The sequence below is a fragment of the Micropterus salmoides genome, unplaced genomic scaffold, assembly GCF_014851395.1.
Source record: "Micropterus salmoides isolate LMB-PRFRI ecotype aquatic unplaced genomic scaffold, ASM1485139v1 Ms_hic_scaffold_23, whole genome shotgun sequence".
NCBI classification, from domain to species: Eukaryota; Metazoa; Chordata; class Actinopteri; order Centrarchiformes; family Centrarchidae; genus Micropterus; species Micropterus salmoides.
This window is the reverse complement of record NW_024041484.1, coordinates 17,583,238-17,609,673: the sequence shown is the minus strand read 5'-3', so window position 1 is coordinate 17,609,673 and position 26,436 is coordinate 17,583,238. Positions and strand designations below refer to the sequence as shown.

General features: G+C 40.1%; 3 protein-coding genes across 4 annotated transcripts; 1 reads left to right on the top strand and 2 right to left on the bottom strand.

Moving 5' to 3' along the window:
- The first annotated feature begins 544 nt into the window (after positions 1–544).
- Positions 545–3,682, top strand: si:dkeyp-38g8.5 (uncharacterized protein LOC568385 homolog). Of its 2 annotated transcripts, none has more exons than XM_038739156.1 (4): positions 545–741; positions 1,373–1,466; positions 2,074–2,161; positions 2,245–3,682. In XM_038739156.1, exons 1-4 carry the CDS (start codon positions 669–671, stop codon positions 2,956–2,958), a joined length of 969 nt encoding a protein of 322 aa, XP_038595084.1. In that variant the 5' UTR covers positions 545–668; the 3' UTR covers positions 2,959–3,682. The 2 variants fall into 2 exon arrangements, with proteins under 2 accessions (XP_038595084.1, XP_038595085.1); XM_038739157.1 differs by having other exon boundaries at positions 721–741; positions 2,058–2,161.
- LOC119918418 (leucine-rich repeat protein soc-2 homolog) lies at positions 3,400–17,595 on the bottom strand. Its single transcript, XM_038739154.1, has 10 exons — positions 17,369–17,595; positions 14,594–14,792; positions 8,319–8,490; positions 7,499–7,990; positions 6,944–7,162; positions 6,363–6,485; positions 5,963–6,121; positions 5,597–5,799; positions 5,231–5,326; positions 3,400–4,333 (listed from the first exon to the last, which is right to left on the bottom strand). Exons 2-10 carry the CDS (start codon positions 14,783–14,785, stop codon positions 4,163–4,165), a joined length of 1,827 nt encoding a protein of 608 aa, XP_038595082.1. The 5' UTR covers positions 14,786–14,792; positions 17,369–17,595; the 3' UTR covers positions 3,400–4,162.
- Positions 17,596–18,933: 1,338 nt separating this feature from the next.
- On the bottom strand, positions 18,934–25,631 carry kera (keratocan). The gene is made up of 3 exons (XM_038738431.1): positions 25,412–25,631; positions 20,132–21,006; positions 18,934–19,958 (listed from the first exon to the last, which is right to left on the bottom strand). The coding sequence occupies exons 1-3, from the start codon at positions 25,441–25,443 to the stop codon at positions 19,789–19,791; spliced, it is 1,077 nt and encodes a 358-aa protein (XP_038594359.1). The 5' UTR covers positions 25,444–25,631; the 3' UTR covers positions 18,934–19,788.
- Between the last annotated feature and the right edge of the window lie 805 nt (positions 25,632–26,436).

Here is a 26,436-nt window from a genome sequence, read left to right as displayed (position 1 = left end):
TAGCTACAATCCTGTGGTAAACATCCCAAAATACCATAAAATCTCTTAAGAACCACAGGTATTTGCTACAGGAACATGTGGTACTAATACAGCAGAAATTATATGGTATTTTACCACAAGATATTTCATAATGGTACAGTTGCATAAATGTGATTCATGTGGTGAAAAAAACAAACAAAGGGCCCTGATGCAAGCAAGGCTATTTTGCTAACATGAATCTTTTTTTATTTTATTTTTTATTTCAATCTCCTGGGTTGGTAATGATTGATAAATGAAATCCACTTTTGCTGGAGGGGGGTAAACTTTCTTCGGCTTCTAAAGGAGGGAATGTCAAAAAAACGTTTGAGGACCCCTGTGTTACACTGTCAGAAATCAATTTCATTGAATCCTATTTCGGTATCTTAGATGAACTAATATGAGATTTTGATTATTTTATTTTGCTTGGTTTTGACTAATGTAAGTACCAGACACTCCAGTTGGTGGCGGTAATAAACCAATTCGTTGTTTGCCAACCGCCATTAAAACTCAAAAGCAGAAGAAGACGAAGACGACGAAGAAGAAAAAGCAGCAGCAGAAGAAGAAGATAGGATCCCTCTGAAGGAGGAACGATCAAGCAGTCTTTTCCTACGAAGGGCACTTGATAAAAAGGCTAAAACGAAGAACGGAAAATGGAGTTCCAGGATCACGCTTATACGAACACCACTTATGATAAAGTCAGCCCCTTGGAGCCCACATATAAAAGTAAGTATAGGCAACAAGAAATGCCAGGTTTAATCAGTCTAGCTAACGATACATACAGTTTGATTGGAGTTAGCCAGGGCACCTTGCAACCGGGCTCCACGGTGAAAGTCCCAACAAGCACGCTTTAATTTAACAATAAAAAGAGAGTGTAGTTTTTCCACTCGTTTTTCAGCCAGCCCCGCTGGTAATGTAGATTGTGTTTGTTGTGTAATATTTGTCTGAATAAGCATAAACGAAGTACGAGGCAACAAACACAACACAAAACTAAGTTAATAACGTTACACTAACTTTGATGGAGTGAGACACCTGTTGTAAAGTTCAGATAAAAGGGTGAGCTGGCAGGTTATATGACAGGGTGATGGAGAACTTCTAACCTGGATTAAGAAAAGGGACCCCAAGTGTTTCTGTAAACCTTTTTAAATAAAAGTTAAAAAAATGGAATCCCAAAATGTAGTTCATAATAGGCTGAAAATACAGTATGCACAATTCCTAATAACCAGCATTGAATGTAATTTTCTTGAAGTGCTTACATTATATTTGTGTTTGTTGAGAATTGTGGACTGGAAGTTTTTATTAACTAATTTCATACATTTTTCAGCAACCATTTCTTACTTACACCTCTCTCTCTTAGTGAGTTCAAAAGAAGTTGAAGAATTTGTGAAGCTGAGGGTTTCAAATAACTACCTCTTCTCTGGAAGGAGAAATACTTCCATGTGGTCATGGAGGTAAGCCAGCAAATTAAAAAAATTAAAGCTCTGAGAGACATTATTGTGTGAAAATAGAAACAGGTCCAAGTATGGAGATGCATGAATAGAAAGTACCATAATGGGATATTTTCCATTCAGAGTTGGTCTTTGCTTAATATGTTTTAAAATTCAAAGTTCTTGATAGTACCTTTATGTATCTGTCTTCTTTGTTTTCACTTTGTGCTATTTCCCTCTATGTTTGTTTTCATTTGGAACAAATGTCTTATTCAGAAAGCTCTCTTAACCTGACAGGCAAAAGCTTTAGTTGATAGTGACAGATACTGCAAGGAGATTGTCAGATAGTGAATACAATGTTTTTCAGGGCTGCAACAAATGATTATTTTCTTTACTGATTCATCTGTTAAACAATTGTTTAGTCATTTTAAATATCAGATAATATGAACAGACCATCACATATTTTCAAACTCCAAGTTGACATATATTCAAAATGCTTAAACCAGTGACTTTTAACCAGTGACTTTTAACCAGTGACGTTTACTTGACTTCAGAATTAATAAATTATGAAAACAGCTAATGATAAATGCTCTAATGTTTTTGTGTGCTATTAAGATGGTTATATTTCCAGGGCCATCCTGAAACATATGGGCTTGCAACATAAGATGACTCATAGTCAAGCATCCAAAAAATGGGAAAACATGAAGAAGAAATACAAGGTACAGTTTTTTTTTTTTCCGTAAATAAATGTTTTGACACTTTTTCTTCTTCGTTATTCATCGCCCTCTCTCTGCTTCCTCAGGAGCTAAAGAACTCTGCAGATGGGGTGAAAGTGTTCCCTGAAGTGTGGCCTTATTTCAGTCTGATGGACGATGCAATGCAGGGTCGGCTGGAAGGCAACGCCCCCATCCTGAAGGCCTTCGCCAGTGACAAAGATTTCTTACCCGTCTCCAAACCCAAGAAGAGGAAGGTATCCATGGTGATAAACTCCCCTACGGCTTTGTCAGCAGACGGGCCAGAGATCGAGGTTTCTCTGAACGGAGATGAGGATGGGGAAGAGGACACAGTGCACGAGGGACGCCAGGAGATTGATCGCATCATGCAAGAGGTGGAGCACGAGAGGAACACGATGGACAGCGAAAGGCAGGTGATGGAAAGGGAGAAACAGGTGATGGAAAGGGAGCAGCTGGTACTGCAAAGGGAGAGAGCGGTGCTGGATAGGGAGATCGCCGCTCTGGACCGAGACCGAGCCTCGCTGGAGAGAGAGAGGGCGACAATAGAGCGAGAAAAGGCAGTGATGGAGAGGGAGAGGGCCATGGTGGAGAAGGACAGAGATGCAGTGAGCAGGGACCGGCTGGCTTTGGAGCGAGAGAAAGCCAGGCTGGAGAGACTTTCTGCACCCAAAGGAAGGACGGAGGAGGTTACAGAAGACAGAGGCAAGGTGGAAGACTCAGATGTCATGGACAGGAAGGAGCGGTTCCTCAACTTGTTTGAAAAACTTATTGAAAATTTTTGATTAATGGGATTTCTCTTCACAAAACCATCCCTGATGCGACATATTTTTATATCTCTGAGGTGTTTCCACCTTGGCCACATCTGCATATTTTTCAAAATGCACATTGTACTTATTAAACTCCTTACAACCTATAAGTTGTCAATGAAAACGTTGAGCCACTCCTTGTTCGGAGAGGTCTTCAAAACAACTTTATTCACTTGTGGTTATTCCATACAGAGCACACAATAGCAAGCTATTAGCATTATTCTCAACCCCATCCACAATCAAAATCAACAACCCCCCCCCTCCCAAATCAAACAATAGTCTTTAGTTTATTGACTCTAGACATTTGAGTCTTTGGTATAGGCTATTGTGCATGGTTAAAACATCACTTTTTGAAATGTAAAATACCAAATATTGCAGTTCTTGTAAAAAATCTTTTTTTCAGAATATATATTTTTATATTACAGTACAGACTTTACAACAAATGATTGTGTTTAAATGCGTCTTTTATTGCATTAGATAATCAATTTACCTTTCATTAAGCTCCAGCTTCAATAAGTTTATGCTAGTATACATTTCCAAAAGTGTTAGATTTGTCATCAATATTAATATTATTTTTTATTTTTACAAAACAAACATTTAAACAATATTACTGGTTGTTTTTGTTTTGCCAGCCATGAACAGACATTAAACAGAAACATACATGCCATTTGAGGGTGTTTAATAAACTGTTTTCTCCGAATGTTACCTATTGTTTACTCTTAATCAAGTTGCGGAACAGTTTGGCTTTTGAGAATGTTCTCGTGTGTGTGTGTGTGTGTGTGTGTGTGTGTGTGTGTATATTTGTGTGTACATGCATTTTGGTAGGTGAGAGTATGAGATTGATGGTTTCAGTGTGTTATGTTACACCTGGCATAAAAATCTGAACAACAGGAAGAAGGTGCAGCAGAGCAGTGTGTATGTGCTTGATCACCAGAATCTGACTCACAATGTATGTGTTTTATGTGGGTGTTTTATTTCCACACAGAATTTTACTGATCTGTAGTATACATCAGCAGCATTTATGGCAGCTTTAAAATGCACTATTGGAATGAATTGATTGTTTCAGGAGAGATAAATGGTATGCATGTCTTTGTGTGTGGTTTTGTGTGTCTATGTACAAAGATGTGTGCATGTGGTTGTGAGAGTCAGTGTGCAAGAGTGAAGGTATGTGTCAGTGTGGTTAAATGAGATCCCCGATGGGTATACGGGGCAGGCAGATGTAAGCCTGAGGGGTCCTGCTGAGGTTGATGGGGTTGCCGTCCAGACGGATGTCCTCCAATGCGTTCCTGATGTAGTTGAAATCTTTCAGGTTGCAGAACGTATCCTCGTGCATCATTTGAATATTGTTACGCTGCAATAGAGATAGGATACATATAAGACTTGCTTTGATATCATAATGCAGAAATTATAGATTGGTATAGAGAATGTAGGGAGTATCGAGAAATTTTAGCATGAATTCTGATGTTTAAAATATTTCTAAAAAAATATAAATTTAAAATAAATGTTACCTTATTTGTAACAATTTACTTTGTTATAGGCAAAACCTGAATAGATTCAAGAAGATATTTAAGGACTCAAATTCAATAGATTTGGATCCTATTGTCAGAAAAAAAATGACCCTCCTATTGGCTTTGTCGCACCTGTTTGGGTGGGAGAAGTCACACCTTTGTCATTCTTTTTGATTTTGGAAGTATGGTGACCTCACGTAACTTCAGCATAGCTCCATCTACTTCAACATGAGCAGAGATCAGGGCCGAGTACAGCCCTGGCAAAACGTACCAAAACGTTTATTTAAACAGAAGCTGTGGTGCATTGGACATTAGGTTGTGTACGCAACTGCAGCGCACTGCACTGCAGTACCCTACCTTTGTAATATGGCAGTGTTTATATACACGTGACTCCTGATTGGGTAAAACCTCTTACACACCCACCAAATGAGAAATGGTACCTCAAAGCCTGATGCATATGCACACTGTTTTCAGTTCAACTTGGAATCTGTAGCAAAACGGTGCACATCATTTTCAGAATGAACATGCCCCTGATCAGAACATTAAAACACCTGTGTTTTATCTATGTAATCATTTATGGTTTCATATTGCCTTTTCAGGTAAAGATTTTTATATTGAGTTAGAACTATAAAGAGATTTAACCCCAAGAATGCAAAGAACGTGCCTTTTGCATTGAATATTTCAATTTCAATGTTCACCACTGGTGGGGAGTGATGAGACATGTGGCAAAGTAGATATACCTGTAGGTGTAGAGATCGCAGGCTGGCAGGTAGAGGCACAGGGATGTAGTCAATGTGGTTGTCTGTTAGGTACAGGTACAGCAGGCTAGTCATATCCTGGATACAATGAGAAAAGATAGAAATCATTATTGGCTCAGGCAGTTAGATGTGATTAGATTTTAACAGAAACCTTAAGGAATTCCCAACTTATTTAAAGAAAAAAAGAAAGAAAGGTAGAAATTTTGTCAGGGACAGAATACTAATATCACAATTACTCTGAAATTATATAAATGTAAAACAAAAAAATCCAGTATTAAAAGCACTAAAGCAGTGCTATATTGTGTTTGAGGGAGCCTGTGTGATGTAGATACTGAGGTGTACACATACTTTGAACGCCTCTTTGTGAATACCCTTGGTGGCAATGTTGTTATGGCTGGCATCAATCAGGCTCATGGTCTCGGGAAGAGCAGGCAGCTGTGAGAGATGATTTTCTCGAATCACCAGCTCCTCCAGCTCAGGCAGACCCAAGAATGCTTTGTCATCGATGGACGTTATCTCGTTGGCGGTTAAGTCGATCCTCTTCAGCTTGTCTGGAAGGAAGGAAGCGGAAAAAAACACACTTTGAAACACTGACAGCGCACTCCCAACATCAGTCAAGTTGTGGGTATGATAAAATGCCTGACATTCACATTTATGTTTGGTTGTGAACATCACTGGTCTAATCAATCATTTTTATACAAACAGGAAACATACTCATGAAGGCAAAGTCGGACTTGTTGATCTTGGTGATTCTGTTGTAGCGGGCATAGAAGTGAGTGGTGTCTTTGGGAAGAGGTGGTACACTATCCAGCTTCAAGTCATCACAGTAGACCGAGCCACCGAGACACGTGCACAGCAAGCAAGTGGGCATACCTGGAGCACATAGATAAGAAGAAGAGGAGAGGGAATGTAATATGAAAAAGTTAGATACAGTTGGTAGTTCATGGAATTGGCCTCTAAAACTCAGCAAAACAACAGGACCCCAATCCACAGGGCAAAATCAATCAAGTCAGGATTCAGGATATCAGGGTTTTGCAGACTTTGCAGCTCAAAAGGGAACTGAGATTTGTATCATGCTTCTCTCAATTCATTGCCTGTGTTATTCAATACTGACCTTCCCAGTCAACCACAGGCTCATCAGGCTCGTCAGGTTCTTCTGGCAACTCAGAGCTAACTGACCCTTCTACACTAGTTCCAGTACCCTCCTGAGGGGTTGTAGTCAGAAGCAGCTCCTCCTCTTGTTAGAGACAAGATTAGGTGTTAAAGAAACAGGTTAGATCGGCATGGACATGGAACAGGAAGTCTGGCAATCAGTAGCCCACTGTTTGCCGCAGTGATAAGTTACATACAGTATATTAGCAGTGTTAAGTGGTTACAAAAAATATGCTCCTTGTGCATGATACAAACAACCCAGAAACTCCACAGGGCAGTTAAAGCTGCTGGTCTCCAACCAATTAAACAGTGATGTTGAAATGATGAGAAAAAAACAACGTGGCCAAAGTTGATTGAAAGTAGACAAACTAACAAAAAAGGGCAATTTCATAAAAAAAGTGTCTCCCTGGCTCAGAATTGGCACTGGCAACTTGTTCATCATAATTCAAAGTGTTAACTTTTTGATATACCTTTGGGCCTTTAAGGTATGGCTTTAGTTTTTACCCTGCCTTTAACATATCTTACACAAGTCTATATACTGACCTTTATCAATGTCAGGGACCAGAGTTACCTCAGTGACCTCTGCTTCTGCAGAGCCAGAGACACCAGAAGTCCCAGAGGCTCCAGAAGCTCCAGAGGCTAAGTCTCCAGAGGCTACAATATCCCCAGAGGCCCCTGAGGTTCCTGAAGTTCCTGAGAACTCCCCAGAAGCACCTGATGCCTCACTGGGGGTAATCTCGTGAATAGGGGGCAGCTCCTCCTCTTGTTAGAGCCAAGGGTTGGGGTTAGGAGACATGAGATTAGGAAGGTGAGGGGTGAGATAGACAATCAATCAACCCGTTAACCAGTCAATCACACTCACATTTTAGATGAGACAGAAGGTTAGGAGAAGCATGATTATGAGTAACACAAATACAGTGGCACACAGTAGAACAAATAAGATTACAAGCAAAATCAACATTTAACACAGTTAAATGGAATTTAAGACATCAAATCAACATAAATCACATAGAGTAAGACAGGTTACTGCTACACAGACCAAGAAACAGAGTAGCCACAAGCCTTACTAACAGACATCTACTCTTTAAAAGTACTAACCTCCAGACAACAAAGTTATCCATGAGTCCCCGGACTCACCAGAGTCCCCAGAAACCCCAGAGATTCCGGAGTCCCCTGAGATTGAGAGATCTCCGGAGATCCCAGAACCAGACTGGTCCCCAGACCCTCCAGAGCCCAGGGGTAGTTCAATGGAAATACCTCCAGAGCCAAGGTCCCCGGAGGCTCCAGAAGCTGCGGATCCAATGCTATCCCCGGATCCTGAGAGATCCCCAGGTATCAAGAAATCCCCAGATATCAAGAGATCCCCAGATACCAAGAATTCCCCAGATCCCCCAGAGCTGAGGAGCTCCTCGGAGGCTCTGGATATCAGGACAATGTCACCAGAACCCCCAGAGGCGCCGGAGACCACTAGGTCTCCTGAGCCTCCAGACCCAGAAGCCCCAGAAGTTCCTGAGGCCCCAGACCCTACGGAGCCCCCAAAATCCCCGGAGACATGAAGGATGTCAATGGGTGCCAGATGCAGCTCCACCTCTTGTTAGAGACAAGATTAGGTATTAATAAACAGACAGATGAACAGAAATGGATCAATAATCAGGTTTGAAACTCACAATGATTATTAGGTTGTGTAGTCGGTGACACAGTGATTGAAAAAGACACATTTAACCATTAACAGCTAGTTAAATGGATTACATGCACATGGAAAAGATGATTGTTGAAGATGCAGACTAGTTTAGAGAATAAATTAGTGTTTCTTTGTTGTGGATGTTTTTGTCATTATCGGTGATACCATAGGCCCTAAGCAAGGCTGTCTCTTAAACCAAGTTAATTTTGGATATCAAAGGTATGTGCTTTTTCAGACCTTTCTGTGTGTCTGGGCCCATGAGAACCCCAGATCCCCCTGAACCCTGAGGGATGAGCTGGGGTTTTAGGGGCACCTCTTCTTCTTCCTCCTCCTCTGCTTCTTGTTCTTCCAATGAGGCCTCTGGTACAGGGTGGTCATAGTCAGGTGGAGCCAGTGTTCCAATCTCTATCTGAGGGAAAGACAGCAGCAGTGAGTCAAAAATTAATGAGAATTTGACTTGAGATCGAGCATCAGAAAAGTAATACGTACACTGACATAATGTTTTTCTTAGTGTGTACATCAAATAAAGCTCTAAAACTAGTCAAAGTAAGCATTTGATTGCGTTGGTTCCATTTTGCTCATCCTGATTGCAAATTTCCCAAGGAGTACGCTAACTTTATCCCAATATTAATGTACACAGGCGAAATTTAGGCCAAGACCTTTTGTTCTATTTCATAATAAAGTGGTTAACCTACACTACATTTCAGTGTTTGGTAGACTCTAAGATGCCAACTTAACATAGGAACTAATTAGAGGTTGAAGGCCAATGTAATAACAGTGACATATCTACTGTATAATGAACCATAATTCTGAGATGCTACATTAAAAAGTCTACCACTGATTTCAAGAGAGTACTAAGAAAACTGGCGCTCCCTTATTCAATTGAGTTTAGTCATCTCTCAACTGTTTTTAGAATATGATAATATATGGGCATATACTGAATCAAGGAGGGCAACAAGCAAAATGTTTGACAACTCAGTGAAAAGTGTCAGTATGTTCTGTAGCAGGAGAAGAAATTAGCATTTATGTAGGCAAGATGTTGACAGCCAGAGCATTTAATGCATTCTAATGATGAAATGTAAATGTTGAAAACGTAAATCTTTTGCATCTGTTAATTTGTCTGTATCTATTACCAACTGTCATTGATTTAGTAACATTAATTAATGTTAATGTTTAAAGACATTAGCATTTAAAACGTACTTTATATCTCATAGTCATTTCTAACAACCCACGTCAATAGAATTGTACAGTTGTCTAATTGCATGGCCATGCTGTACATAAAGAAAAAAGCTGATGTCTATCACTGTGTGTTGACACTAATAAGCAAAAGCATATTTTCAAGATCGCCACAGTATTCTGTAATTCCCTTTTGGCTGCTCCACCGTGACCAAATTTAACATTTAAGTCAAACTGAAGTTTGGTGAGAAGGATGAAAGTGCTTGTGATATCCTAATACCCTAAGATGTTGCAGAAGAAGACAGCAGAAAGAGCAAATTTCATGCATTTAACCCCACGGAGGCATCAAACATGACATGTCAGCATATGCCTGATCGTTGTTGTGTGTGTGTGTGAAGATTGCAGTAGGCTTGATTTATATTAAATTCACTGTGCCTGTAGATTACTGATAACATGGAAAGCAATGCTCTATCAATTCTGTACCAGCACCAATTATAATATCCCTTTGCTATTTGGTCTATCCTAAGAAAAAGTATTGATCCCATACATTACACAACTTTCACCATTCTATCTACATGTATTATAAGCAGTGATGTGATGCTATGTAAATAAATAATATATGACTTCTGAGATTATCATAGGACAAATACAGTATCATGTGTATGAATTTGTCATTGTTATCATGTGATTTATGGCATAAGATTTGCATTTGCCATGACGTTTGATAAGATCTAGATCACAAATGAATGCCCAATGTTGCTGGCTTCAGCCCCCCTTGCCAATGATGTTGAAGTGGATACAGAAAATCGATTGATGGATATAACGCAGGCAAAATGTTCAACATTCATCACAAATAATTTCTATTCACATTAAGGTGTTAGTTTCAACTAGTGTATGTCCGGGACATTTAAGTGTTCCATGTACAGGTTTTTTTGGTGCATCTCATCACCTCTCAGTTGAACCTCTCTCTCTCTCTCTCTCTCTCTCTATTGTGATATACTGTATTCAAAACAGTGAAAAAGCAAAAACAAAAAATAAATCAAGCAACAGGAGAAGTGTCCAGAACTGAGACACTATGGTCTGATGTGACACAGTTCAACTGCTGTATCACGGGCCAACCCAAGAACCATGAGAAAATCAGCAGCTTCACTATGTCCACCACTAGATGGCAGCAAAGTATCCAGATTCAGGTATCCAGAGCAGTGACCGCAATGACAACTGGATTTTTGGAATGGGAACTGGTGACCACAGTGATAAGACTTATTTTCACTTGCCACCAACCATTAGCACTTTCTGAATGTGTACATATGTATATGAAATATGTTTTCCATAACAACAGATGTACAAAAGAACATTAACTTATATCCTGCAATCTAAAGTGCCAGGGAAAATAACTTTCTTTTTGGACCTCGTTTATATCTCTTTGGTTATGAACTGATCAGTAATAGAGGGATGCTTACAAATCACTTTAAGGATTATACAAACTGCAGAGGGTACATCCAAGGACTAAAGCACCATGTTAATGTCTCATTTCAAAATATCAAATTGCTTAAACAAAGGCTTAGGCACTTCTGTTTATGAAATAAACAAGCATTACGTTTTATGTTGGGAAACAAAATAAATGACAACTCTGCCAAAACAACTGAGCTTTATTAATTACAGTGCTTTATGGTTCCTTCATTAAAAGCTTCAGGTATATCCATTGGGTATTATGATTGCATTTACACTCAGTTGCGCTTTGGCTTTTTGGTGTTTGATCAAACGTGCAGTTCTATCATTCCCCAGATGAGGGCGATGAACCCCCATACACCGCCACAGGTAATACCTGACACTCTCTCACGCCCAACAAGGCTGACTCAACCCTCCAAAAAGGGAATGGTCCTTGTGGAACCAAGACACACATGGTAGCTACAAGAATCCATATTTTAGACTTCTCAGCTACTTTCAGCCATAGTGATGAGATGTCAATAAGCCAAGAGGTTTTAAAAAATGAATAAATAAGTACAAGCCTGTAATTGATAGGTTACGGCATATATAATTGAATAAAGGTCATGCAGAGACATTAAATGCAGCAATGAAGAGATGTCCAGCACTGAATGTCACACTTTAACGTTGGCAGAGACACAGTTTGGGATACAACAAGGTAGGCCATTGAAAGGTCTTGCACAGAGTTAGCTTGCTGCAGCCTTCCCCTTCATTTCCCCCTTTCCCCAAAGCAAACATATACACCCGAGGGGGAAGAAGAGGCGAAAGGCTTGCAACCAAAAATACTGAAAAAAAAGCTCTGGAAACAGCATGGGAATACAGAATGCACAGGGAGAAACGTTGAATGTCTGCATCAAGCTGATGCCAAATGTCATATTGCTGCTGTAACATATAGTCTATCAATCACTCGATGCATTCAGCAAAGTAAATGAAGTTTCAGCCACAAAATGCTGAAATATTTCAAGAGGTTCTACAACAGAGACTTGGTTGACCAGCTGCATCGTTTACAACAAACAAAATGACAAAATTATTTGCTAAAGTATCAATCACTACAAAGAAATAATTAGCACTAGGACATCACAGTCATTTCATATAAAGTCTTGAGTCCAATAAAACCTCATGGTGCAAATTGTGAGCCACATTTATGTAGCTCTCCAGCCCAGAGCGAATGCCAACAAATCTCTTCAATTGTACCTTTACATTTATTCATTTAGCTGACACTTTTATCCAATGCAACTTACAATTGCTATATATATCACAGGTTGCAAACCTCTTTAGCAACCAGGGGTTAAGTGTCTTGCTCAAAGACACGTTGGTAGATGTGTCACAGTAGTGTCTCTCACACCAAAGGCATGTGTCTTATACACTTGTCCATTGCCTCCCCTTTTCCAAAATTTTGTTTTGTTCCAGGAAGTCACTGCGTCCACATGGACACATAACCCCCTGTTAATACACATATTGTTTCGGACAGAGCACGGCTAGTTATTTCTCCCCATTTCTAGTCTTTATACTAAGCTAAGCTAACTCGCTGTAGCTACTAATTTGACGAACAAACATTAGAGCAATATCAATCTTCTTATCTAACTCTTGGCAAGACAAATGCAGGGACAAGATTACAAGATACTTATCATTGGATAAGGTTGAAACACTATGTCTATTTATGTATAAAACACGGAAATAGTGTCCAAGACGTCACCCATGTTTCTGTGAAACTCAGTGTGGACTAGCCACCTGAGAGGGCAGCCACCTGTCACTCAAAGTAAAACTTTAAGACTTAATACAATAAAGGGAGAAATTAGCAAATGTGTTTTTTTTTTGTACCAGGATGTAAACAGTGACAGGGAGTGACTCGCTTTTGTAGCTTGCCTCAAGTGGCTATTCGTGGAACTGCGTTTTTGGCACTTCCATGTTGGGGTACTTTTTTCAGCCCTGGAGCTTCTCAGTTTGGATGAAACACGCATACTGTAAAGGCAGTATGATTGCATGTCTTGATCAAATTAAGAAGATGCCTAAATCAATCTAAAATCAGTGATTAAAGGATTTGCAGAGACTTGAAACAAAGAAATGCAGCAGACTGAAGACAATTTGCTTGGATAACATTGGAGATGAGTCTTTACTTTGCTCAAAAGACACAAGCCCCGAGGAGAAAGAAGAGAAATACCAACAGATGGATGTGGAAAGCAGAGTCAGCATTCCAGAGGCATGGAGCTCATCATCGCTTCATTTCTCTCCTGACATCTGATGTGTGTGTGTTTGTGCGTGATTAAAATCCTTTTAATCCTCACTCTTGTTAAACAACCAGTCTATCTGAGGATCTGCCCCTCTCACCTTTAACTGTTTTATTGCCAGAACAAAATGACAGATGCTTGCAATATGTTATTTCTCAACACTGCAATTCAAAACGTTGTATTGGGTGAGAATGATTCTAATAACTCAAATTGTTCTGTTTCTCCTCTTCCTGCTCCCACAGACTCCCACAAAACCTTATGCAATGTGCTGTGTCATATCCAGGGTTGTTAAACAGAGACATTATCAAAGTCATTCTCCTGCAACACATTACAACTTTCCCACACTGAGCCCTGTCATATCAGTTGTAAAGCTTCGCACACCAGAACTGAATCATTGTAAATTACAAAAGCTGTGGTTGTACCTTTTTATAAGTGTTACAACAGTAAATGACAAAATAATTCACTATATCTTGTCCGATCTGCTAAATCTGCTCTTTACTGATTGAGCAGTGTTGTGAGTGCAATCCACATCAGGTTTCACTTAAATGGCTGCCTTGGAAGAAGCCTGTTGAAAATCCCTTGTGGATGTTTTTCCTCGTGCCATCTTGACATTGCCTTGGCTTAATCTCCTTGTTATGAAGAGGTATAAACGAGAACATGAAATTTGGCTAAAGTTTCGCCTTCCAATGTCCCCTGCATCCGTGCAGGCGTGCCACATCACACTCAACTTAAGCTGATTTAAAGGGCTCTTCTGGAGTTTATCATCTAGTTTGTAACCCTAGAATAACCCTAGAGTAGAATGAGAAGCAATAAGCAATACTCTTTTATTGCCATTCATGCCAATAAAGCAATTGAAATTGAAAAAAATGAGAAGTCGTAAAAAGCACAGCAGTCATTTGGTTTTGCTCACTTTACAGCAAGTTTTTCAGATCTCTCAGATTTTCACAGATTTTGAATTATAAGATTACACTTACAATGAAATTGTCCCATAGCAGCTTTATGATGAAAGTGTATGTTACAGACAGTGTGGGAAAATGATACATGCAGATAATGCTCTATCTGTGTTTCCTGTATTTTTCCTCTGTTACTGTAAAAATATATATTTTCTGAATAACAATGTAAAGTCAACATTAGACCATGTAACATGTTTCCTTTTGAGCAGACTCCACACCAAAAATAAATAAATAAATGTTCAGTTCTGCTCCAGATACAGAAGAATTCAGCCTGTGGTGATTCTTGGGCATGCAACCTCAATGGTGGCGGGCCAAGGTATAAAAGTGAAAAAGTTTGGCCATGACAGTGCATAAAGTTGGAAAGCAGTTTGTCCATTTTTCAAATGGCCGCAGTTGGAATCAGCAGGATGCCTGTCTGCTCCATGAACCTGGTGACCTCAATCCAAAACCAGCCAATTCACCAATATTACACTGTCACCACTGTGATTTGTGAAATCTAAAGGAAATTGGGACTTCTGGGATTGTAACAGTCTTCATGTGAGTTGTATATCATGTTAATGTGATATCAATAATATTTTATGTCTGTCTCCACAAATTTTCCAGCGATCACTCAATTGATGTGAACATTACACTCTAACTGTCTTTACCGATTGACGATACAGTTTCTTACCTGAGGATCATCAATTGTCAGCACATCTTCGTAGTCATAGTTATCCTGGTTCTCCAAATTTGAATTTTCTAGATCCATATCATAGTTGGCACTGTCGTATGAGTCCAAGTCCACTTGTCGGGAAAATCTGGGGCTGGCCACCACCGCTTTGAGGACGACAAGTCCCAGCACGAGCCGCACGAGCATCCTCATAGTCCACCTTGACATGTACAGAGAGATGTAAAATCAAAGGGGGAACGTCCATGCAAAGATTTACAAATCTACGTGGAACTTAAAACCTCACAAGGTTTTCCTTGTTAGTTATTTATTGTCATTATCTAGCAAAATGCTTAATTGAAAAAGGAACTAGAGTGCTGAAAAGAACTGTCTTGAAATCCAAATGTGGGGCAAAGTTAGAAGAACTGTCTCAGATATGCTATGTATTGAGCTATGTATTAAAATATAGTTCCACATAGGTGCACTTCAACAAAGCATGTGTTCAGGATATTGGCTGCATAACCAGTCCATAGTACTACAGACTAGTGTTTGACTTTAGGTTACATCACTAAGATCAGTGAATTCATTACTCAGGTGCAGACAGCTTGCAGGATTGAAATATGAGGGCCTTTTGTCTCATTGTAGCCAGACGGTCACTGTTCCCGGGAGCAGCCATCTTGGCTTAAATCAGTGCTCGTCTGTGGCATGTCAAAGGTTAGAAGTCAGAGTTGATCTGATACTGGACTACAGGGCTACAGGGTTACTACAGGGTTAAACGCCTCAGATAAATCTACATTGTAGATTTTTAGATAATGGTTTTAAATGTATTTAAAGGAGAAGGGATTGGGGTTGCTTATTTTCCACTGTGAAACACTTAATTTGAGTTTCTTTGTTTTTGGTTGTTGTCTCAGTTATTTTTCCAAATCACAGTAAAAAAGCTTTGGCAGAAAGATGCAGGAAAATACTCTGCAACACACTTGAAATGAGAACGAAGTCAAGAGGGTCTTTCCTCAGCAGCAAAGATCTGCAAAGCTTAGTAAGGTTGATTATGTCTATAATGTGAATCCCTTGTGGGAAGTGCTATTAAAATAATAAGATGTTAATTACTGCTTTATTTGATGGCAGAACCAACATTAGGCCTAGGAATCAATCATATATCAGAGAGGGATTTCATAGCACAGGTGTAGCTACATCTCACCAAGCCTGAGACAGACGATGTCAAGTCCATGAAAAAGCACGAGTTTAAAGAGAGTCCTCAAGGCCAGGGAAGAGAAATGGAGAGCAAGGGAAGGGAAGAAGAGAAGAAAAGAGTGAGATGGAGAGAGACGTGGACAAGATGTTGGCCCTCAGGGTTAGATGGAGAGAGTGAGGAAAAGACTAAGTGGAAGAGGACAAGAGAGAGAGAGAGGGATTTCTGAGCTAACTCGACCCCTCACCCCTTCACAGAGGGCCTTTATGAGACCTGGTCGCTGCCTGTCTCAGCACTCAAACTCCAAATTCCTCCGAGGTTTGTGGACAGGATGGCAGTGAGTTACGGCTGCAAGGAAAAGCCTTATTCAGCTGTGAGGGTGCTCAAACACACACACACACACACACACACACACACACACACACACACACACACACACACACTCACACACACGGAAGGACACATTCTCTCACAGATGCACACTCTGTCTCAACACACCTATCTTTCGCAGTCAGAAAATTGAGAAACCACTGCGGCTATTTTTGGGATGAGGACAGATATAAAACAAAAAAAAGCACACCATCACGGGTTATTTCAGTCATGAATCTAATCTTTGTTGATATCAGAGGGATAAACTAATTATTCAAATCAAACCTGCCATTGTCATAGACGTGGAAACATCTCCATTGAACTGAGTGGACGCCTGAGAAAAGGTGAGCTGACTGGTTAGCGTCCCCACTGATGTAGACTTTCTGTCATGAGGCTGTGAAATCCTGCATGGTTACTCTGAAAGAGGGACTATACTGAAGACAGAGGTGTGCTTTTATACAGGCCATCACAGTGTACAGTGTGTGTAAACTGTGTATGTGTGTATGAGTGTAGCCTCCGGACTGCTCCTGTGTTATACTTGGCTCCGCATTGGGCATTCCTGATATCCAGTGATTCTACCCTTTTTTCCTCAAAAGCCATAAACAAACTTGACAGACATCCCTTTGCTACAGGTTGCAGAACAAACTGGTAACCGGTATATTTGTATCACGAAAAAGGTTAAAACTGAAAGAGAACACTCAATAAACCTGCACATCATTTTTAAAGTAAGAAAAATACTATATGCGCATAATTCTATTCTGACAGATGTATAATGTATGTATAATGTATAAAACTGATATAAACAACAAATAAGATTATCATTGGAAAAATCTCATTGAAATTGGAGTGAGGTATTTTTAGCAGAAAAGACATCTCTGGAGGCAAAATTCATATTGCTTGATTAGATATTTCATCAAAAGAAAGCTGCAGCTGTCAAAACTGCAAAATATGCCAGTTTCAGAAAGGTTGTCAGTAATCCAAAGAACACCTGTCTAACACTCACACCTGAATCACACTACTAAAGCATATACATCCACATTTCAGTCACCCGCAAAGCTCCCAAAGAAAATCCCTGGTGGAAATAAAGCAGCTGCACCACCAACCAATTAGTCAAGTGGCTCCTGTGCAAACCCTGAGTAGCAGTGTTTTTGGAAGGGCCAAGTCAAGCCACTCTCCATGCCTAATCCCCTGCACCAGAGAGCCATTGAGCCTGCATGAAAGATAGCACCAAGTACGCTTACCTCTGTCTCCTGCTTTCCCGAATGGTCCCTTCAGCCGAGATGGAGATGCTGAGGGCTCCGGGACTTGGCCAATGGTGAGAGGTCGCGCAGGGTGCCTTGAAGAGGGAGGGTGGGTGTGTTGAGTGTGCGAAAGGTGTGTGTGGGTGTGCGTGTGAATGTGACAAGTGTGTGGGTGTGTGTGTATGTGTAGGTCTGCACGCTCTGGCAGACCTGAGTGCCCTGCTGCTTATGTGTGAAGGTAGGCACTGAGACTGATTGGACCAGAGCAGATTGCTTTTGGTCACTCGGAGTGCACACAGCCCACACCCACATGCACGACCCTTTCAAACACCACACACACACATACAGACATCAGACACAGAGAGAAAGAGAGAGCAAAAGCCCCCCAATGGCAAAATGCCTTTGGGGGGCTCAATCAGACAGAAATATTTGTCTGCCTTTTCCTGAGGTGAAACTCTGGCATGTGTTGCTTTCATGTATGGGGGATCCATGGGGCCCTTGTACACAATGGGACCTCTGTGAGGAGCCCCTGTTAGCATGGTGCTGAGAGGAAGTCCTCGCTTGGAAGAAGGCCTCTGCCCTCCCTTTTGGTTAAAACTGCTTTCTCTTTGCACCGTCACTCGCTAAAAGTTCTGCCTTAACTACAGATCTGAGTTCAGTCATGGGATACCATAACAGTCTGACTTGATGGAGAATGAGCTGATCTTACTGATGTCAGTGCACGTTCAAATAGATGCTACACACAGACTGTCTTCAGTGTTCATTGTTAAAACAAAAAAAGGACACACACATGCTACCGGCTAACTCTACCGTGTCAGTTTTATTTGGCCACGATTTTGTCTCAACATGCCCGCCTCTCTCTCTCACTCCCATGGTAACTCTAGACCTTTTGATGAGTGAGGGGAAAAGGACGTAGTAAGAATGCCAGAAATCCTTCTGCACCTGCCATATAAGCTGGGTTTCATATTCAGGGTTTTTTCTTCTGCCAAGCATTATCAAAAGGCATAGAACTGAATTAAATTTTGCCCCAAATATCTTGACACAATGATTGATGCCCACAGTATATGACAGAGTGCATTGTAAAGAGCCTGAGAAGTCCTGCAGAGCTGGTCCACTCTGTAGAAGCATTCATGTAGTAGTATAGTATATTTGTCATGTAGTGTTAAATCTGGAGCTTGTGCTGATCAAATGATTTCAATTAGGGTTTTTTTTTGCATATAATGAAATTGTAAAAATTGAGACCAGGTGGTCACATCTACGAGAGAGACAGACTGAATACTGACTTTGCACACCAATCTGAGCTCTTGGTTTGTGTGTGGTACTTAGCTGTGGATGATGATCTTCTGTATGTTCACTTTGTAGTGATAGAATAGTTCCCTAAAGTTTTTATCCAATATATCATAAATAACATTTGTTGGAAAAACTCAACAAAATCTTATGCAAATGAAAATTGCAAACTACCACAGATATTATCATTATTATTGTGGCAAACATTTACACTTAGTGCTAGAGTTATAGAAAATTACACTGGGACACATGTTTATTTTTCAGAAGTTTTATTTAAATTGAAGACAATTAAAATAAAATACTCAGTTTATTCAGAAAAATAATGACCAGAATTAAAAAGTGTATTGGCATTTTTTAAAAACAGTTTTCACATTTCTTTTGTATACAAAACATTAAGGAATATTGGCCATGGATATTCACAGGACTGTCAAATTTCTACTTATTCTTCTCCAATATTAAATAAAAATAAATTACCTACAGTAAATATGCATAGTTGTAGAACAGAGTTATAGAGTTAAAAAAGGAAATAAGACCACAAACCTAGAACACAAGACCGTTCATTTGGCTTCAAGTCTACAAATATAAAGCAAAGGTTTTCCTGAAAACAATAGAAAAAAAAAAATTTAAGTGATATTTTGCCTAAACATTCATGGGCTTTGCCTCCTGCTCAAAGAAGCATAATGACAATGAGTTCTCAAAGAGCTTCACATGCCAAAAATACATATTGTTGTCCTATCTGTCTAAATCACCATCATGCTAAATTATAATCAGATTTTCATTGTACATGCAGATGTTTATATCAACATAAGGCACAACTCGTGGTCAACAGATTACAACCCCAATAAAACTTCTAACCAATCAGTTCCTTGTCAATTTTGTACATTGTTTTAGATTTTATTAAAATTCCACTGAATAATCAATGACTTATGAAACTGAAATGAACTTTTTCCTAAGTCACAGCACAAATGTTGATGCTAACTAGAGTCAACTGTTTGAGTTGAACATGCAAATATTACTCATGTCACCATTTTTGTTGCATGGATGCACAGGTGTCAGATCAGATCAGCTTCAACATTACCAGGTCATAATTTGTGGGAAATTAGAATTAGCCTACAAGATGCTGATAGTTATTTTTAGATGACAATGGACCTCAGGAGACGGAAACACAGAATGACATCCCTGGGAATTGGTGGTTTAATCTCATTGCCATCAAGTCTGAGGTAGCGCAGTCTAGGAACACTTTCGTTGATGGAGTCGTCCACAGTGTCGATGTCGACAGGGCATACATTGGAGCCACTCACACCTGTAAATACACAGAGGGAATCATTGTAAGACTGACAATAACATTAGAGAATCCCTCTCTGATAAACAATCCTATTCTAGAGATGCATAAAAGAAACACTGTATGCAACGCATGAATCACTATAATCAGAAAAAAAGCAGTGGGTGCATTGGGAAAATGTCTTGCAGACTTACTTTTGATATTGTTGTGGTCCAGGTGAAGGTGTTCAAGACCTGAGGGAATGAGGGGAACTTCGGTCAGCTGGTTGTGGGACAGCTGCAAGTCCAACATGCTGGAGACATTAAATACATTTTTGGGAACTCCACTGCTACCAAGCTTGTTGTGGTTGAGCCTCAGAAATGCCATTTTTGGCAAACCTTTGAAGTAGCCCGCTGGGATCTTCTCAATGTTGTTGCCATCAAGGAAAAGCTGGGTGGTGGTGGGTGGTAAGCCAAGAGGCATGCTACTCAACTGGTTCTTGGCTAGGTTGATCTGTACCAGGTTGTTTAGACCCTTTAGGCTCACCTCAGTTACAGCATCATCCATCAGCTTGTTCCCTTGGAGGTCCAAGAGGTTAAGCTTATCCAGACCAATGAAGACACCAGCAGGGATCTTGGATATGCGATTGCGAGACAGACGTAGATGTTCCAGGCTGGCTGGCAGGGGAGATGGCACAGAAGACAAGAGGTTGTCATCCATGTAGAGGTGCGCCAGTTGAGACATTGCACTTAGGACACCTTCTTCCACTCCCTCACTAGTGATTTTGTTGCGGTTTATGTTCAGCCAGCGCAGTGATGTGGCATTACGCAGGGCATCTGCTGACAGCACTTCAATTAGATTGTTCTGCAGGTAGAGATACCATGTGTATGGAGGGATTTTGGGGATGCTCTTCAGGCCTTTGTTGTCACAGTAAACAGCACGAGGGAAGCTGGGGGGGCAGCGACACTCTTTAGGGCAGGCTTGGATCTGGGCCATATATTCCTCATAAGGCATGTCCTGGCCGAGAACTGGGCCAACCAGGCACAAGATGCAGAGAAGACTCAGGAGAAGTGCCATTTTGGTGCCCAACCTATGATGGAAAGGGAGAAACAGTATTATAGAGAACTATGTAATATCCTGCACAGTGTCACATAGGTCTTAAGATAATAAGGCAGAGAGACGCCTGAACGCTTTAAACATCTAAGGTAAAGAGGATCAGATAACATTTTATAATTTGCAGAGGATTGGGGACTTTGAGGAATTAGGATCACACTGTAACTGATGACCTATACAACTGCATTTGACTTTGTTTCTGTTTCCTTGATTAACAACAGTCTTGGTAAGGCTCTTTACACTCTAGATATCTAACATTTAGTCCCTTAAAATACTATACTATACTATACTATATTAAATCACATAGCTAGCATGAAATACAAATGAACCTGCAGTCTTCACAAATCCACACTTGTTAAAACTCTGGCCCAAATTAGCCACAAGCATATGGCGCCAACTCTACCACTAATGTCATTATCATTAAATACCAATTGCTGCCGCCAACAGAGGAAAGTAACCTGCTCATAATGGGTCAATACCTTCCTGCTAATGACAGGTAAAGCTCCAAAGAAGGATGCAGAGCCAGGTCAACTTTAATTGCATTAGGACAACCTTAAAACTCAGACTTAAAGACATGCATGTCTAAGATGCACACACTTCATCAGGCGTTTCATCTGGCTAAGCCTGCCACACATCTCCAAAGCAAGTCCATTTGTTTTGGTTTGTACAGCTGATACAGTTTGTATGCCATTGCATACAAAAACATATTTTCACATTTCAGCTATACATTGCAGAGATTCGCATGAGTAGAACTCCCCCTGTTAGGGCCGATGGCCTGGTGCTAACCACTGAAAGGGGTAAAGGAGAAAATGTGAGATTCAAAAGGAGGGATACAATCAATGAGAAGAGCAAAAACAAAAAAGAGAGGTGAAATGAACAAAATCTGAAGTCAGCTCTACCATCTTCTATCCACCCATCTCTTAAGCTTCTACTTTATTCCTCTCAGCTGCCATCTGGTGCTTGTTTAAATTCTTGATGCACTCCATGTATGTCTGGAACTCATTTCGGGTAGGCCATGGGTTTCCATAGATGTGCACACTTCAAAGACAAGGCCGGCACACCTGTTTTGAAAATATGTTCCCCTGCTTTCTCGCTATACAGGGGTAAAAGCTTCTTGACCCAGCTTTGGGGTAGGACGTGTGGTGCAAATGATAAAAGCGTGATCCATGCTTCCATAAAGATAAAACCCAAACACTAAAGTTGCAAGAAAAACTACCAAACTTGTCATCCAGGTGTATGTTTCTTTGCCTTCCAGATACCCAGCTTACCTTAAACTCTGTAAGTTTCCTTTTGCCTATGTCCTTCCTCAGCAGAGTTATCTAGCGTAGTCCCAAATGATGAGGCTGCACCTCTCACTTCCCTGTATTTGTACCACTAGTTTTTTCATTCACCATGTGCCAGCCTGTCACTCATGATGACGCCAAAGCTTCTCTTGGCCAATCACATTCTCCCAGGATCAAAGGTCATGATCCCATGGTGGTGTATATAGTGTGGTAAGCCTTTTTCAGCACTTGAGACATGGCCCACTTAGAAACAGGTTAATGCAAGCCTACATGTTCTTTGTTTACTGGCTTCTACATGTACAACCCTTCGGACCTTGGTTGGCATGCTTGATCTCTTTTTAACTCCACTCACAAATCCCTTTGAGTACTTTGCTGACCTTTGTGCTAATTTTGTACTGCTGCTGTCCATGGTGCAGTCAGGATTCATTTATCTGCTTAATGCAAATTGTAAAGTCTTACAGTGTTTGGAGTCAACAGAGAATCTTGAGATAAACAAAGAGTACACAAATGCAGCTCAGTATAATTATGAAGTACAGCTCATTGTCTTCAAAAGTGTATCCAGCTATTTTAACATGGGAGGATGTTGTCCTGGTCTGAATAATCTTCTAATCAGATTTTGGGTAAATGTATACATTTACCATCTTGCCTTATGTCAAACAGATAGACTAGTGGAGGTGGAGGAATTATATAAAGGGTGTTTTTTGGCACCATAATCCTGACCACAATTTAAATGCCACAGTGTATTTAAGCATTATTTCTAGGCATGCAGATCTCGTTATGGCCACAGTTGAATTTATTTCAAATAGTTTAAGGATGATACGGCTTTAAGAAGGTTGAAGGCAGCTCTGTGAAGTCAATGGTATCAATTTACTCCTAAACACTTTGGAGAGGAAGCGGAGCATCTTCAATGTTTGGTTGAAAACCCTACGGGAACTACAAGATAAAATGAAGTCAGCATTTGGCATAGAGGGTATTCTCAAGGTAGACCTGATTGAAATTCTGTGCTCAAGAAAGTTAATGCAGTACAGTAAGTGTAACTGACTATTAGATATTTAATGTATTTCTGTTTTTATGGTAAATTATAAGGATTTTGATGACTCAGCTTACACTGTTAGGAGGGAAGGCACGTTGGTCGAGTTCTACTGCTAAAGCATCCTGTACAAAGATGACGCACTGTACTTAAGGACAAAACATTGTCTGCAGACATGAGATGTAATGGTGTTATGGCAGGGAGGTCAAACTTAATCTGGGAGGATTTTACTGCACGCTGGCCAGGCTACAGTTTTTGTAGAGGCTAGCTAGTGTCAGGATTGGTGACCTTTCAACATGCCATCGTGAGATTGCGCTAATTTCCAGTGATGACGGCAAAGGCTTGAATGCAGCAGGATAATCCCATTGGAGTTGTGTGAGGATAGGAGCAACACTTATCCCTGATCAGCCGTGCTATCCCATTAGACCTCATCCTGTGTTTGCCAAGGTGTGTTTGTGAACAGCTCATTCTTTTACACATGTTTGTAATCTTGTATGATCAATTACAAATCCAGACGTTAGCCCTGAGAACATTTATAGGAACTGTACGTCAAAGACAAATTACTAACGAGGTGAATGGACATGTGTTTGTATCAGCCACTGTACTGTCCAAACAAGCTTGGCTTGTTGGTTGGTTAGCTTAAAGTGACTTGTCTTCTTTGCAAACTGTTCTTTTCTTTTAATGACAGCATGTGTAGTTATTTACAGATGTGCCTTATTAATAAATAAATAAAAGGCATATAATGGCTTTTTGAGCTCATAGTAAACTGAAAAAGACACACATCCTGTCTTTGAGATTACAAAGCAGTTTGTTGTCAGAGTTTGAACTTGGAATCATTTTCTGTCTAACACACAAGTTATGGCCATTACCAACCAACTTAGTAAGCTGATTGTCTGGGACTCAGTGCTAGTGTCTGTAATGAGCTGGTATGTATACGAGAGCTTAAATTACTGTTACTGTGTTCTTTTTCCCAACAGTGAAGAACTGACACAGCAAGCACTTCTGTTGTCGTTGAGGTTGGGCCAACTTGAAATGTTGTGTTTACAAACTGCAAATGGCAAATCCTACTCATTTATTTTAATTGCATTTAATTGTATTTAAAGATCCAATTAATGATGTGTAAAGATTGAATCATAGTTACATAGTCTAAAACTGACTCGCACACACAACAGCTTGTTTCCCTTCCATCGTCATTACAACACGATAGTCATTTCTGATGTGTGTCAGGATTTACAATTAAATTTATAAACTGTTGGTGAGTCAGGGCTTCTCAGATCTCTGAAAAATGGAACATATATTACTCAAAACAAATGTTGTCTACAATCTTCCTGACAGACTAAGGAGAAACACATGCAGAGGAATATGATAATGCTAATTTCCTGCCAGGAGCTTTGTTTCTGAGCCAGCTATGTTAATTACAAAACGGGTTGTATTTGCACTGCATGGGTTTTGTGGGATTGTTTCCCGTTGATAGCTTTGCTAAAATCCACTTCATGACTTTCAAACATTTGGAAGAGTTTGCATGGCTTACTCCATCCAGAGCTGACAAAATAACTGTGTTCAAAATAACTGTGTTCATGGATAATCATTGTGTGGAAAAAACAGGTTTAGCAGTAAAAGTGTGTCATTTGCCACAATGGTTTATCTTAGTTCATTAATTTCCAGGTGTAAGCTTAATTGCAGAACTGTTGTAAACTGATTGATTATAAAAATCCCCATCAATCAATCAACACTATATCGTGATCCTGACATTAAGCATTAACATTAAGTACTTATACTTAATATACTAGATAACTCATATAATAAATTGACTGAAACAAAAACTGGAACAAAACTGCATGAAACAACTGAGACATTTATATCAGAACACTTTCAAAGCCCTCTTATTATTTGCAAGGTTACTTCACCACTTATACATATTACCTTTGTGGCATAGTGCACCACATCAAATGTCAACATGAACTGAACCAGATGTAAACCGTCCGAAAAATACACTACACCTTTGTTCAAGACTTTCACTCCTCCTCTCTCAAACTTTTTATTACTTAAGAATGATAAATCATCTGTACCTGCTTCTCCAACTGGTGTGAGTGGTCTGCATGCAGCCAGGTGAGGTTTGGTTCCTCTGCTTTTCCAATGATTATCTTTGATGATTGTCTGCTGTGTCAGTGGATGTGATGTGGTAAGTGCTGCAAGCCAGCCCGGTTAGACTTGTATTGTTGTTAGTTTGATTCCCCCAAGACAGCACCTTGGACATGCACCGGCTGAACAAAGTGGATCGAGCATGTGTTGTTGGTGGGAGGATGACTGTGGGAGTTGGGATGTCCTTTCAGAATTTGTGTTCCCTACTTTTGTGCCAGCCCAGCAGTTTTTTCCGCCTCTTTTGTTTGTCTTTTTTTGTGGTAGAAATTGAAGTCATCAGTGTGGTGTTGAGGGTTAAATTGCTGTCACTCTGCCCAAACTTAACCATTTGGTTTGCAATGGAGGATTTGCTCTTTGCCTATTACTCTGGTGGATTGGTGCATTTATGGGTCATTCCAGCTCACAGGCCTTGGGGTGTGTTTACTAGGCTGTCAGGTGAGGTTAGAGAGGGGCTTACAATGGTTTGCACTCAGACATTCACACCCAAGTTTTTACAGCAAAATGCCCTTTTTTTTTTTTTTTTTTTTTTTTTACAACCCAAGTGTTCTTTTTGTAGTTTTTTCCATCATGTCTATCACTGATAATTTATTATTTACTGACGTCAGTATAGAGTATTTTTATGTGGGGTCATTGCCAGAAACACCTTCACAATACAGCACTGTCTATTGTGGTAGAGCAGTAGCCCCAGACCACAATTACAGTTAACCACTTCTTTGGAAGTTAATGTTAAACTTTATGATGTTTCTAGAGGCTAGAGGTAAGATATCATGGAAAGCTGTAATTCCAGTAAACCTGGCGCAATAGACAACCATTTATCCGGCTAGTATTTGTGTGCATTTTTAGTTTGATGTTTGCCAATATTTATCCAAAGACATCCAAACACAAACACGAAGTGCTAAATCAAACTACATATGTGCACATTAAAACTGTAAGAATACCTGCCTTGTCTCCT